We start from the raw sequence: 12,677 nt of genomic DNA on the forward strand, positions 1-12,677 counted from the left end.
CAGTTAAGAGGCAGAAAAGCAGCAAAGTTATGCTGTATGTGTTCAATGACACAACTTTATTCTAGTGGATTTCTAAACATCTTCACTTTGAACTTAACCCAAACTAAAGAGGAAAAATGTCAGAAGCTTGCCTGGAGTATATGAAATAGGGAGGTGGTATTAAAATACAAAATGGGCTTTTTTATTGCATCTCCTCAGGCCAGCAATAGAAAAGATAAATTTACATGCACAGTAAAATGGATTTTTTAAAACTATGTATTTATTCAGGTGCCTTTACCTTTTCTTCTTACCTTATGTGGTTTTTCCTTTCTTTCTCCCAGGTCTCTGGATTTCCTATTCATATGCCATTTTCTGAAGTCGGAGCTTTAATAGAAGCTGTACACAGCACAGGAGTTCATACCATTGATGTTTCCAATGTTGAATTTGCTCTAGCCGTGTATATTCATGCTTATCCCCAAAATGTTCTCTCTTTATGGATTTATGTTGCTTCACTTGTTCGAAATAGGTAGTATAGACTAGTCAGAATACCTCAAGAAATTTGCTTATGTAGGGGTAAATGTAAGAGATTTCTCACACTGCTGATTTGAGCTATCCCAAGTATTTGAAAAAAATAGAGTGAGAACCTGATCTTCAGTAGCTGCAAACACATGGGCTTTATTCAGCCTACAACCACTGAAGATACTCCTTATTACCGCTAAGGAAGAGACCAACAGCTTAAAATTCCCATACTAATAGGTGATTTTTTTATACAGTATTTTATAGCTTCCAGTGGGACATCACACTCTTAACACATTACACATGCCCACACATAGTGACGTTGCAGAGCAAAATGGTAGAGTTCGGCCACCTTATTTCAGGTGAAACTTTGTTCTTGGAATCACGCCTTGAAGACTATGTTTTTAGCTAGTCAGTCTATTTTATCTACAGACCTCCTTCCTCTTCAGAGACACTGTTATTCAGTTACAATACAAATAGTTACCTGATTTCCTGAATGAAGACCAGGACTATTTACCCATGAATAAATTTCGTGCACCAAAGAGCCATCAGTGAAGGCCATACTTCAATCTTTAAGAAGCTGCTGCCTCTGCTACTTTATACTTAGTGTCTGTATAATGTCAGTACCATTTAGAGGTGTAAGACGACATTTTATTTAAAAGTTAAAGTATTTAATAAATATTTATACCAAAACTAAGTGGAAGCTCATTCATTTTATACAAGAGTTTGATTAAATTACTTTGCGGTATGAGATCCTTATCTGCAAGTTACCCTAGCAAAAGATTATCAAAATAATAGTTTACTAAAAATCAAATTCGCTTATTCGTAAGTAGTGGTGTTAACTGTTAATGCTGATATAAATATATGTCCTTTTCCTGCAGTTACCTTACTAATTACTCTTCCAAGCAAAAATGATGGTGGGTTGAGCTAGGAAGGATGTTCATCAGAATATATCAAAGTTAAGATTGTTCTTGAGCTTAATTCCAAACTAGACTCAGTCCACCTAATAAATACTAGACACAAAATCTTTGGTTTAGAGCCTGTGGTTGCCACCACAGGTTCCCTCTATAAACCTCCAGCAGAAGGGAGTAGCTACATTGTCATCACATGATGCTGTCTGGAACAACATTGATGACATCTCCCAAGTTTAGTCCAACTCCCCTTCAGAGAAGGGTGAAGAAGAAATATGATGTAAGTGAAGAGAACTTTCTGCAGCTGACTCAGCCCTCAGCTGTGACTCTACCAGCCTACACAGAAACCACCACCTAGCAGCAAGGAGGAGAAGGACCTCTAACTGCACCTTCCCAGACTCAGAAACGAGTTCTGGAACAAGGACAGAGGCAAGAAAGCCCACCGTCTATCTTGCTGCTCTCATCTTGCCTCATTCAGCATTGCACAATGGCCATGCATCTACTCTAACCTTTGGGCACCAAAGTAAATTTCACGCAGCTTACTTGAAGCAACAGTTGCTGGAATAATGGTACCCTTTTATATTTCTTCTGCAGGCTTCTAACTGAGCACTGTACATTCTGCCTCTAGCCCATGTTCAGCTGTTAACCACGAACAGCCAACTCTGCACCACCTCTACATTCACTAGTATTTTTCTTACCTTGCTACTCTTCAGTATTAGTGGGAGCAAGATGGTGTCAAAACTTGCAGTTTATTGTAATCTCCAGCTGTGCCTGCAAGCCGACTTCCCAGGCACCAAAAGTCTTGAAAGCTAAACGTCACCATGACTGCTGTCCTAAATAAATACTACTGAAAAGAATTTATCCAATCAGAAAACAGGTAAAAGTTACTAGGTTGACATATCGTCAGCCTTCAGAATTAGGCAGGATGGGGAAAAACCACCTGTCTGCCTTCTACAACGGCTGCCACCTACCCCTCCTCTGCCCGAGAGAAAAACAGCCTGCAGCTATGCCAGTCATACAAGCGGGGGGCCATTAAAGTTTGCCACTTAACATGAGCTACGATACCCACTTCCTCTTGCCAGGGGCTCTTCCCCGCACCGCCCCGCGCGCACACACACGACTCGTACGTTACTCATCTCTCTTCCTAGCGTGGGTTTCTCTCAGCCCCACAAAGGATTCTCTGCCTCCCTGCCAGTCTCTACTGTTCAATGAGGGGTCTTGTTAAAAATCAAAGCAGTGGGGAAAATGTAGTTGTCTTCCACGGATTTCATATGAATGGGAACTGACTTCCTTGGAAGCTGTTTCAAAAATGCACCTTAACACATAGAGGGAAAAAAACAAAGCAAAACTCCCCACACACATTGCAAGGTTCACAGCTCTGCAACCACTGCAACACCCACCCACCCAATCTTTGCAGCCTGCTGGCACGGTACACCTGGATATTACACCTTAAAAGCATATATATTCAACTGCTACGTAAATTTTTTATTGGTGGGAATGTTTTATTTGAGTATGTCTTTCAAGCCCAAATACAAAACCAAATGCAAAAGGAAGGTGGGAATTTCCCTAATTTTGCAATATAAAGAACGACTTCAGGATGAGAGGAAAGGGGGAGAAACAAGGCTCCTAAAGATGTGTAATTGTTACCCAAATGCAAACAATAAATTTCAAATTCTCTGCAGAACTTTATATTGTACTTACGGATTCAAAATAAAAAAAATATTCACTTAACACAAAATAATCCAGTAAAGTATGTTTAAGTGCCAAACTTGGAAGAAAGTGGCATTAAAAAAAAAATTCTGAATGTTTTCCTGTCTTCCCCAAATTAAGTAAAACAGAACCCAACACCCTTCAAACCAAATGAGATTTTGTGAGATTGTTACAACACTGTACAGTACACTCATAATTAAGATTTTGAAGTTGTGGGCCGGGTCAGGCTAGTATAAACAAATCTCACTCCAAGGATTGTTAACACAAGATGCGAACTGTAAGTAAAGTGCATGAAAGGAAGCCTGCTCAGCTAAATGAAGTAGACTGAAAGATCAGAAGTCAGCGGTCATTCGCCAGAGCGGCAGCAGGCCCGAAAACCACACTGCAAATTCTGGCATCCACTGGCGGTTTCAGCATGAGGACCTGCACAAAAACAGAACAAATGTGAAAAGAAGAAAAGGCCATTTATTTAGATTCAGAATTCTTGTAACCTGGCAATTCAGAAAATGTCTCCTTTTTGTAAATACACTAAACCTCATTCAGCACTGTGAAGTCTGAAACGCTGTCAGTACTATCACAGTATGAAAACCTCAATCGGAGCAGCCATTTTTCAAGAGATTTTTCCTCCGATAGCTTAGTCCCATGAAAACACATTCAAAATTACACAAATGTATGATGAGCAACACTTACATAGGCAAGTTTAAGCAAGCTCTCACAGCTAGCTGTCAGAATTGAGATCTATTTTCACAATGCATATTTAACTCGCATTTTTCAAATTCAGATGACGACTTCGTGGCATTACTAAAGAAACCATAATCTCCAAAACCATTTCTACTATAATGGGAACAGTTTTTTAGTCTGGAAGGTTTTTTTCTCCATGAACACTTCATGGTTGGCTAGACCTCACGTACTCTGACTGGAAATTCAAAAACTAAAGAGAAAATCACCTTTAGTATCACTGCAGTTATCAGAAGCCATAAGGCTAAAAACTAGCCATTCAAAAAAAAAGAAGAAAAAGTTGCGAGCCCAGACAGTATTAAACCAATGCTGTAATTCTACCCACCTCTACTTACCTTCGCTTACTGTTATCCCTTTAATTTGAAACGTTAAAGTGATCATGAGATAAGAAACTATTAAATTTATTAGTACAGGATTTTACTTCCTGCAGCCATATGCCTGCTTTAGAGACACAAACATTTACATTGAGATTGGCTGAACTCTGGCACCCAACACAAATTGGAAGTGCGCTGCTGAGTTAAGTAAAACAAGCTGGTAAAGACCTAACCAGGACAACCCAAATTTCCCCCCTTTGTATTTGAGACAAATCCAAGATTATTTAAGGTGTTTTTAATACATTTAAAAAAGACTAGCAAAATCATGTAATGAACTAGGGCACCATGCTATGTCTGGCTTGTTTTTTCCCCTTGAACAGTAATTTAAAGTCATAATTCAATTAATTTCCAAGAACCTGGTGTCTGGAAATCAGCTTTCTGCTTCATGCCACACATCGATGAACAATATTCTACAAGGTAATTAAGTTAACATGCATGAGACTGAATAAAACAAATCTGAAGCTATAATGAAGGACAACGGTTACAGTGTGCAAAATAGTAAACTTTTCATTTGTCAATAAACTCATTTTCCTTTTCAAATCTTTTTATTCACCTGAACTAAATTTTGATCCTCCAAGTCACTTACGAGCTAGAGTTTGAAAGCTTCTTCGTAAGTCCTTTAAAAAGGAGACTCGGTGCTTCTGAATAGCTGGTTTAGCAGAGCATGTTCTGTGCAGCAGCATTTTCCAAGTCGTAGCTGACCTTCCTCATCATTGCCACAGCTAAGCAACACATCAGTAATTTTGAAGCAACTGTCACAGTTCTAGTAAAATGCTTGTTGACAAAACGTACAGAACCCCAACATCCCAAGGAAGGGAATACTCCGTATACTTTAATGTTGTTTTCCATCCTTTTCTTGCTCATTTTAAGAATGTTCTTCCTCATGCCCGTAACTGCAACATAAAAACTGCCCTTCTAGGTCTGACCAATGGTCCATCTAACCCTACCTTCATCACTGGCAACAGCAAGTGTCATCTAGGGAGACCATATACGCCTATCATGCATGCATTTTTTATCTCCCCAGCACACCTAACTGTTGTAGTAGGGACATTAAAGTCCATTCCCTTTAGTATTTGTTTATGGCTCAGCTGTGCATGCCTTTGTTTAACTTCTTTTTAAACCTGCTGATACTAACTGCTTCAACAATTCCCCAGGGACCAAATTCCAGAAGTTCAGCATCTGCTTTAAATCAATTGCCCACCCACTTCATCTACCCTTGCCAAGCTGTAACACTGCAGGATTTGGAGAGTTACTGTTGCACATTCACCTCATCTACTGCCTTCCCAGTTCTGTAAAGTCATCCCCCTTTCCTGCCTTCTCATTCCCATATTGAAACATTCCAGCCTTTTGAGCGTCTGCTTGCAAGACAGCTGCTCAGTTCCCTAACTCTTTTTAGGAGGCCTCTTCTGTATCTTCTGTAACTCCATTACATACACTCCTCAAGATGGGGAGACCAAAACCGCATGCAGTACTCCAAAGGTGAGTGCCCCAAGGCTTCCAGGACCATGCAGCAACACCCTCTATCTCGTTCTCAACACCCTGATGATGCATAACATTGGTGGCTTTTTTGGCTGCTGCTGCAAACAGGAAAGATCTCAGAATTAGCACCAACAGCTCTCTGAAATCATTGTCTCCATGTTGCAGCTGCCAGCTCCAAATTCAGTTTTATGCAATCACAGTTTGATTATTCCCAACCACACGGACATGTAACCATACATACAGCTATACTGAAGCTTGTAAGAAGTCCTTCTGGAAATCTTCAGCACCAGTATCATTACTTGAGACAGCTCAGTACCACTCAAAAACTTGGAAATTACTGTATGCATTTCTTACATCACAACAGCAATGGAAATGCTGAGTAAGACTGATCACAGCACAGAACTCTTGGGGGGGGGAACAGGGACAGAGGTGTCACCTCCCAGATTCCTGTGCATCCTCAACAGTGACCATTAAGCCCTGCCCTTTATTTCTATCCTTTAACTAGCTTCCAGTTTTTAAATTTAAACCAGTCTTAAATTTAAACCAGCAACTTAATCTCAAGAACTTAGAAACTTCTAAGTAAACTGCATCATCTGAAAAGTTTAAAGGTTCATTTCCTAATTTATTAGGCACTGAATAACAAATGACATAACCACATCACAGTGAAAATTCACCCTTCTTCCTATGCTGCAGTTCTTGTCCCATGTCTAATCCTTATACCATCACTAACTTTCCTTTACAGTCTCTGATAAAGAGCTCTGATGAAATGAAATACTCAGGGTTCAAACCTCATCTCCTGAAATCTGCCACCCTGTATTCTTTCTTAGCATATACAGGCAATTCCCGTAATTTGGAGGGTATTTTATGCTCTTATTGCAACAAGGTAGTGTCACTAATGGTGGTTTTAATAGTAAGGCTGTTTGGTTATGACTCATTTCATTTATGTTTTGACATGTCAGTTGATCTCCTCCATCACAGGTCATTTACCTCCTCTATAAATGCCCTAGTCCTCCTTAACCTGTTCTTTTTACATTTTATACAGACAGCAAAATTCAAATGCCTTTGCTTTTGATAGCCACAGAGACTGTTTTTGTTTCCCTAGCTTTTATTTACTACAACTGACTTTTGGTTACATCTCTTCGGCTTCCTAATCTCAGATTTCTCCAGTCTTTGCTACTGACCTCATATGGACTGGACTTTGTTTTCAAACTCTCTCTGTTTAAGTTCAAATGGCCTCCTTAATCTTGCCAAAAAAACCCACTCTCTCTTGTTTCCTCTGGACTCTGTATACAAGGTCTCCAATTCATCCCACCTCACTGATGCATCAAGTTAAACAATACGGTAACTGTGTACAGTTCCTTCTATATTGTCTAGTGAGACGGTCATTTCAGATCTTACAGCGGGGCTGAATCACTTTCAGAAGGGTCCCTCTCTTTCTACTGACTGTGAAGACTTAACAAGTGCTAGCAGTGAAGTGCCTAAATTAAATGTGTTTTGAGCTGGTTCACCTGGGAAAGCAAAGTTAATCAGATTCTCATCTAACCTGCCACAGTCTACATTACTGGTTTAGTTACCTCTAAACTGGATTATTGTAATGCTCTTTACATGCATGCCTGATTACTCAGATGCTTCAGGTGACCCAGAACAAGGTCTGTTTACTCATGATTAACAGCTCTCAGTGTTTTCAAATAAAAGTACATATAAACACGTCTTGCAATGTAAGAAAGGAGCATAGCTATTTGATTATTCCATTTTGTTACATGTATTAGTGAAACAAAAATTAGTCAAAATTTCCTAGAAAGACGTTAGGCATTTCACCAGGAACACATGACAACCCAGATCAAGACCACAGTGAAAGAGCCACTCCAGCCAGGACAACTGGCTGCCACCACCACATCCCTTTAGCCACTTGTTCTAGCTCTCGGCTGCGGCAGCAGAAACATCCGTGTGGTTTACAGCAAGATAGATCCCTGACCCATCTAGGAAGGGGAAAAAAAAAAAGAAAGGCAGCTTTCAGCTACCCCAGATCTTGAGTTAGTTTACCAAGTAGCCACACAAAGACTAATGCTGGCCACAAAAGGCAGTAAGAATGAGCTAGGAGGAACACAAAGGAGGGAAGGAAAGACAGTTCTTTCTCACAGCCACCACCTGGGAGAGGCTCCATCATCAACACTGCATACCATATTTGACAGTAACGTAGCAAAGGTAATACATTACAGGGGAATTACCAAAAAAGTGATCAAATTAAGCATTAGCTTTAAAAAAAATATATAAAGGCAATATTAAATTCAAATCTGAGTTTACTAAGTGCTACTCTCTATCAGCCTTTGGTAAAGTTTCACTTACAGACCTTTAGGAGAGCACCTTGGTTATCCGTAGAAATTAAAGAGAGACCAAACTCTTGAAGTCTAACAACAATGCATTCCCATATAAATCTGCACACAGGAGTCCATAAATCTTAACAGAAATTGCAAAGTCTTGGCTCCATTGCTGGAAGACAGATCAAACTATGACCAATGAATTTCTAAATGCCAGAAGAAAAGAGTGAGTCATCAGAATCACCACAACTTCATTTCATTAACACCCTGTTTCTTTAATTACAGCACCTGAGGACCACATCATTAAAAAACTCTAGAAACGGAATCATACTTAAAAGCTGCAAAGAGCTACTGCTGCAGAAATTAGGGAGCCCCATTCTTCTAATCCTGAAGCTGACAGCACTCCAGGCTTTAAAACTGAGAATACAGTAAGGAAATTGAACACAGCTGGACAAAACAGCCTATGGGGAAACATAAACTTCTAAGTGGTAAGAGGTAACTCAAACATTAAACTATTCTTACTGAGTTCAGTGTGATTTACAATCAAGTGTGTTTTAGACACTAAACAAATCAGCAATTAGAAGGGGTGTATACTGACAGATTTGTTTTCAGCTGCAGCTGAGAGTTATCTAAGTCCAAGTCTCCAGTGTTGAGAAAAACATAGGTAGAGATCCTAAACATTAGTATGCAAACCAAGAATTGAAGTCATACTAACAGTAAACAGACAGAAAATAAATTTGGAAGTGTGCACGAATTCATGGTCTCTGCTCATAAAAACTGCATCATACTACTGCTGTGCAACAGCAGCCTGTGACTCAGACCCAACTATCTAACCATAACTGCTCTACCTTTTTAGTTTTAATCTACTAAAAAGGTAGAGCAGCTATGGTTAGACCAGCACTTGCAATGGAAATCTGAAAACTGGAAACAAACATGCCTACCAAACAAATCCAGCAAGCCCTCCACAAAGAAAATCCAATGAAGCTATGTGTAAGGGCCCCCGTTAGGCTCAGTGTTTATAGAAAAAAATCTGAAAATAGGCTGTAGGTGAAAGTAAAGCCCTTATATGTCAACAGATGACAAAGTGGTATCTTTATTATTCAAAGATGACTAAATTCCATGCTGTTGGCTCCATTTTTTGTTCTGCAAGACTGACAGGTTTTCTAACATGATCCCAGAACATATCTCCTTCCCCGAAAACAATCCCTGATAAGCTGGTGGGCAAAGAAAATTATGAAATTATTCTCTACATGCTTACAGACCAGTAATCTTTGTGCAGCAGTTAATAATACAATCTATATATGTGCAAACAAACATAAACAGCTTCAGATATGGATTGATTTAAATGAAACAGCTATTGCTTTCCCTACAGTTACTTTAGAAATACCAAATGATACAGAAATAGTTCAAGCTGTCACAGAAATCCTGCTGCCCACAGAGTGGAATAAGGCATTAGTTTCACACTGAATAGCCCTATCACAATGAAGTTTGACTGAAAATACAAAGAACAGTACCCAGATAAAACTGCAGGGGATTCAGTTATAAAAGGTTATTTCCCATTTCAGAATTTTGCTAGGACATCCCTGCAAGTTTTTATCGACTTCCTTCTTAAAGAAAACAGCCACAAACTTCTGAGATGCTACTATTTCTCAATAGATGTGAGAAGTCGGACCATTACAGCCTCACTCTCCTGTTGATTTCTCTCTACAGGAGTAACTGTTCATCCAAAGGCATGCATGATGCTTTGCAGAACCAAGCAGAGCTTATAGGCTCACAGCTTCCAGCAGGCAGTAAAAGGAAGGAAATAAACAGGAAGAGGATCAAGACAACTTTACAGAATAATTCCAAAAAGTATTCTGTTTAAATATAAATAATTTCTTGAGGATACTATGGAACAGGCAAGCTTTAAAGTGGTGGACTTGCACAAGAGATTCTGGCTTCGTAAACTAATACTAAGACGACATAGTGTGTTTTAGGGACAAGGAGAGAAACAGAAATGTCTGAAGACAAACCAGAACATCAAGTCTGGTATTACAGACAGAAGGGAAAACAGAGGAAAAATAGCAAGAAATAAGACGTAAAAGGAAAAAGGCTTTTAATTGGTCTTTGAAGACATTTTTAAACTCAACACAATGCAGGAAGGAGAGTCAGTGAAGGATTTTTAAAAAGAAACCTTAAAATTTTCAGGTTGAAATGCTAGAAGATTTTTAAAAGCTGTGGTTTGGATGGAATGGAAGGAAGTAACAAAAAGCAAGTGTCCCAAAAGAAAAAAAAAACAGCAGTGTCAAAAAAGTGTATAAAGTGCAAAAATTATGGAAGCAAAATATGATTTAATACTTTCACTTCTAATATTCAGATCCAATCCAAGTGCATCATCTTTTATCAATTTCAGTGGATTGAATATCCAAATGTCAGTACAGATTTACTTGTAGTACCAAAGTTCTGGCATCCTGCACCCCTGCTGCGGCTGCATCTCAATATAGATGCAAATTACCAAGCTGAACACCATGAACTACCAGGGAATATAATTTTGTTTTACACACAATTAGCTCTTATAATCCTGTGAACTCAGTTATTATCCTCCTTTTCCCTTCCTTTCTGTTGCACTTACCCGTTTTAAATTCACACATGGAATACAAATCACACCATGGTTCCCATCTCTAATGCTATGAATGCTTACTGGACCTAACATAATAGACTGAATTCCAGTGTGGTAAACATTGAAAAGACTTGCACCTTAAACAGATTTTATGCATTTATCCAGATCCTTCCCCAGCTTAGATCCATCCATAAGTTACTGACTCAAGCAAAACCAGAAAAACTAAATTACATTTTCCGTAAGGACACGTGATGGTAGGATCGAAAATATCCTATACCAAAACTACTGCAATATGGGAGGTTTGCATGGCAAAACACGTGTCATTCCTTTCCTAAAAACCACCACGCTGGTACCAATCTAATGAAGCCTCCGTCTGAAGTTATGACCATAAAGAAAACATACAACTACATAGTTTACAGGGAAGATATGATGAGGGCAAGTATGTATTAGCTATATGGAGACCTTCTTTCTAGCCTCTATGCTAAACTAAATTATGAGATACACGGACTAAAAATGCTTTCCTAGGTAATACAGAACATACTAGAGTCAAGCAAAAAAGAACCAACTAGGAAAAACTGACTTAACAGTTGTCATTTCATAATTAATCTGTGAAACTCAGTGCTACACAGCCAAGAAAAAAAAAAGTGGGGTTTTGGTGGTTCTTTTTGTTTTGTTTTAACAAGTGTCCTTAAATCAAACATTGCTCCCCAGAAAAGCATCACATCTTCATAAAAAGACATTACCGTTAATGTTGTCACAGTAGTAAAAGTGTTCATCGTTTAGAGAAGGGCATGCAGAAACTAAATCCTGCAGGCCTGCACCAGTTACAGTGAGACAACCCGAGAGGTTAAGGTGTTCCAAATGCGGCAGTCCTCCTCCCAGAGTCAACGCCCTGTTAACAGACAGAAGAGAGGTATTAAGAGCCCGCACAGCGCTAGACTGACAAGTACTCCACCATGTCGCCAAGTCACAGACTTAATTGCATCTTGTAATAAAAAAAACACGCCTCTAATAAACCATGTAGTTTTAAATCTGGCAGTTTCATACCCTATAAAGGGGATCATCCCTGAAGCTGCCTAACAGACCTAAAAATGAACCAATTTCAACAGAAACTAACAATTCCTTCTGACAGACTTAAATGGTAAATCACTTTATGAATGACTCCAGAGATGACCAAGTATTTCGAAGAACTACCAAGAGTTTCTTCTCCAAAACACCACTGATTTTGGCAACTCTTCCAAGGTGATGTATATTCCTCAATATCCTTTCCCTGAAAACATGACACTCCCAAGCTTGGTACATTACGCTTCCAAAAGTTTGAGTGTCCTACATTTCTTTGGTTAAAATTATTTTGGAATCCAAATTTGTATTTTCCTAGGGCTGACAGCAGAGCCACTCTCTGCCAACATACCACTTTATTATTCAAGTGGAATTCTCTATTTTCCCTCCGAGCGCAAGAGAGTTTGGCTGCTGATGCAACAGCCTCCTGGACGTATCACACCTGAGCAATCACTCCATGTTAGGCTGCTTGCTTCTCTGCGAGCTCACAGGGCAGCCAGCCCAAGTTCAGTCACAGACAAGCTCACCCACCTGAAAAAAAACACCAGGCTTGAATCACCAAGCTACAGATCCAAGCCAAGACCTAAAACTGAAAATGCCTTGAGAGCATCACCGTTCAACTTTCTCTTGTCAGCAGGCAGAAGTAGAACTGTTGACCACAAAACCAGCTATCAGTTAACAACTTTTCGATGAAATGAACTGGCACATGTTTCTATTAGGAGGTTTCATTCTCTCTCCTCAGGGACTCAAACTATTCTGGTGAGTGCAAGAAGCACTTCTTGCAGCACACTCTCAGCTCTTAAATACCGTCTTTTATCCAAAAAATACCAATGGGAAACTGGCACCACAACTAATTGTGACTCATAATGACTCAATGACCTTTGGTCCCAAATTATCAAGACATGAAAAAACAGACCAGTAACATGCAAACTACACACAGCATGACCTAATCAGCACCAAACGAAACTCAGCAGCACCAGTCCACTCCACCCCT

General features: G+C 39.4%; 2 protein-coding genes across 9 annotated transcripts in view; one reads left to right on the forward strand and one right to left on the reverse strand.

Moving 5' to 3' along the window:
- The window catches only part of LOC142081741 (complement C1q tumor necrosis factor-related protein 7), a 74,809-nt gene extending 73,621 nt beyond the window's left edge, over positions 1–1,188 (forward strand). Inside the window, exon 37 of the mRNA XM_075148795.1 lies at positions 321–1,188. Coding sequence (XP_075004896.1) covers positions 321–509 — 189 coding nt within the window. The 3' untranslated portion in view covers positions 510–1,188. The remainder of the gene's footprint in view (positions 1–320) is intronic.
- A 1,697-nt stretch (positions 1,189–2,885) lies between these two features.
- Positions 2,886–12,677, reverse strand: part of FBXL5 (F-box and leucine rich repeat protein 5) — a 36,985-nt gene continuing 27,193 nt past the window's right edge. For 3 of the 8 annotated variants that reach the window (XM_075148798.1, XM_075148802.1, XM_075148803.1), the window contains exons 10-12: positions 11,368–11,516; positions 5,663–5,805; positions 2,886–3,539 (exon numbers count right to left, since the gene is read on the reverse strand). In XM_075148798.1, the coding sequence (XP_075004899.1) occupies positions 3,456–3,539; positions 5,663–5,805; positions 11,368–11,516 (376 nt within the window). In that variant the 3' untranslated portion in view covers positions 2,886–3,455. Of the gene's footprint in view, positions 3,540–4,781; positions 4,951–5,662; positions 5,806–11,367; positions 11,517–12,677 lie in introns of those variants that run through there. The other 5 variants (XR_012673464.1, XM_075148799.1, XR_012673465.1 and 2 more) reach the window with 5 other exon arrangements.

The sequence above is a fragment of the Calonectris borealis genome, chromosome 4, assembly GCF_964195595.1.
Source record: "Calonectris borealis chromosome 4, bCalBor7.hap1.2, whole genome shotgun sequence".
Lineage (NCBI taxonomy): Eukaryota > Metazoa > Chordata > Aves > Procellariiformes > Procellariidae > Calonectris > Calonectris borealis.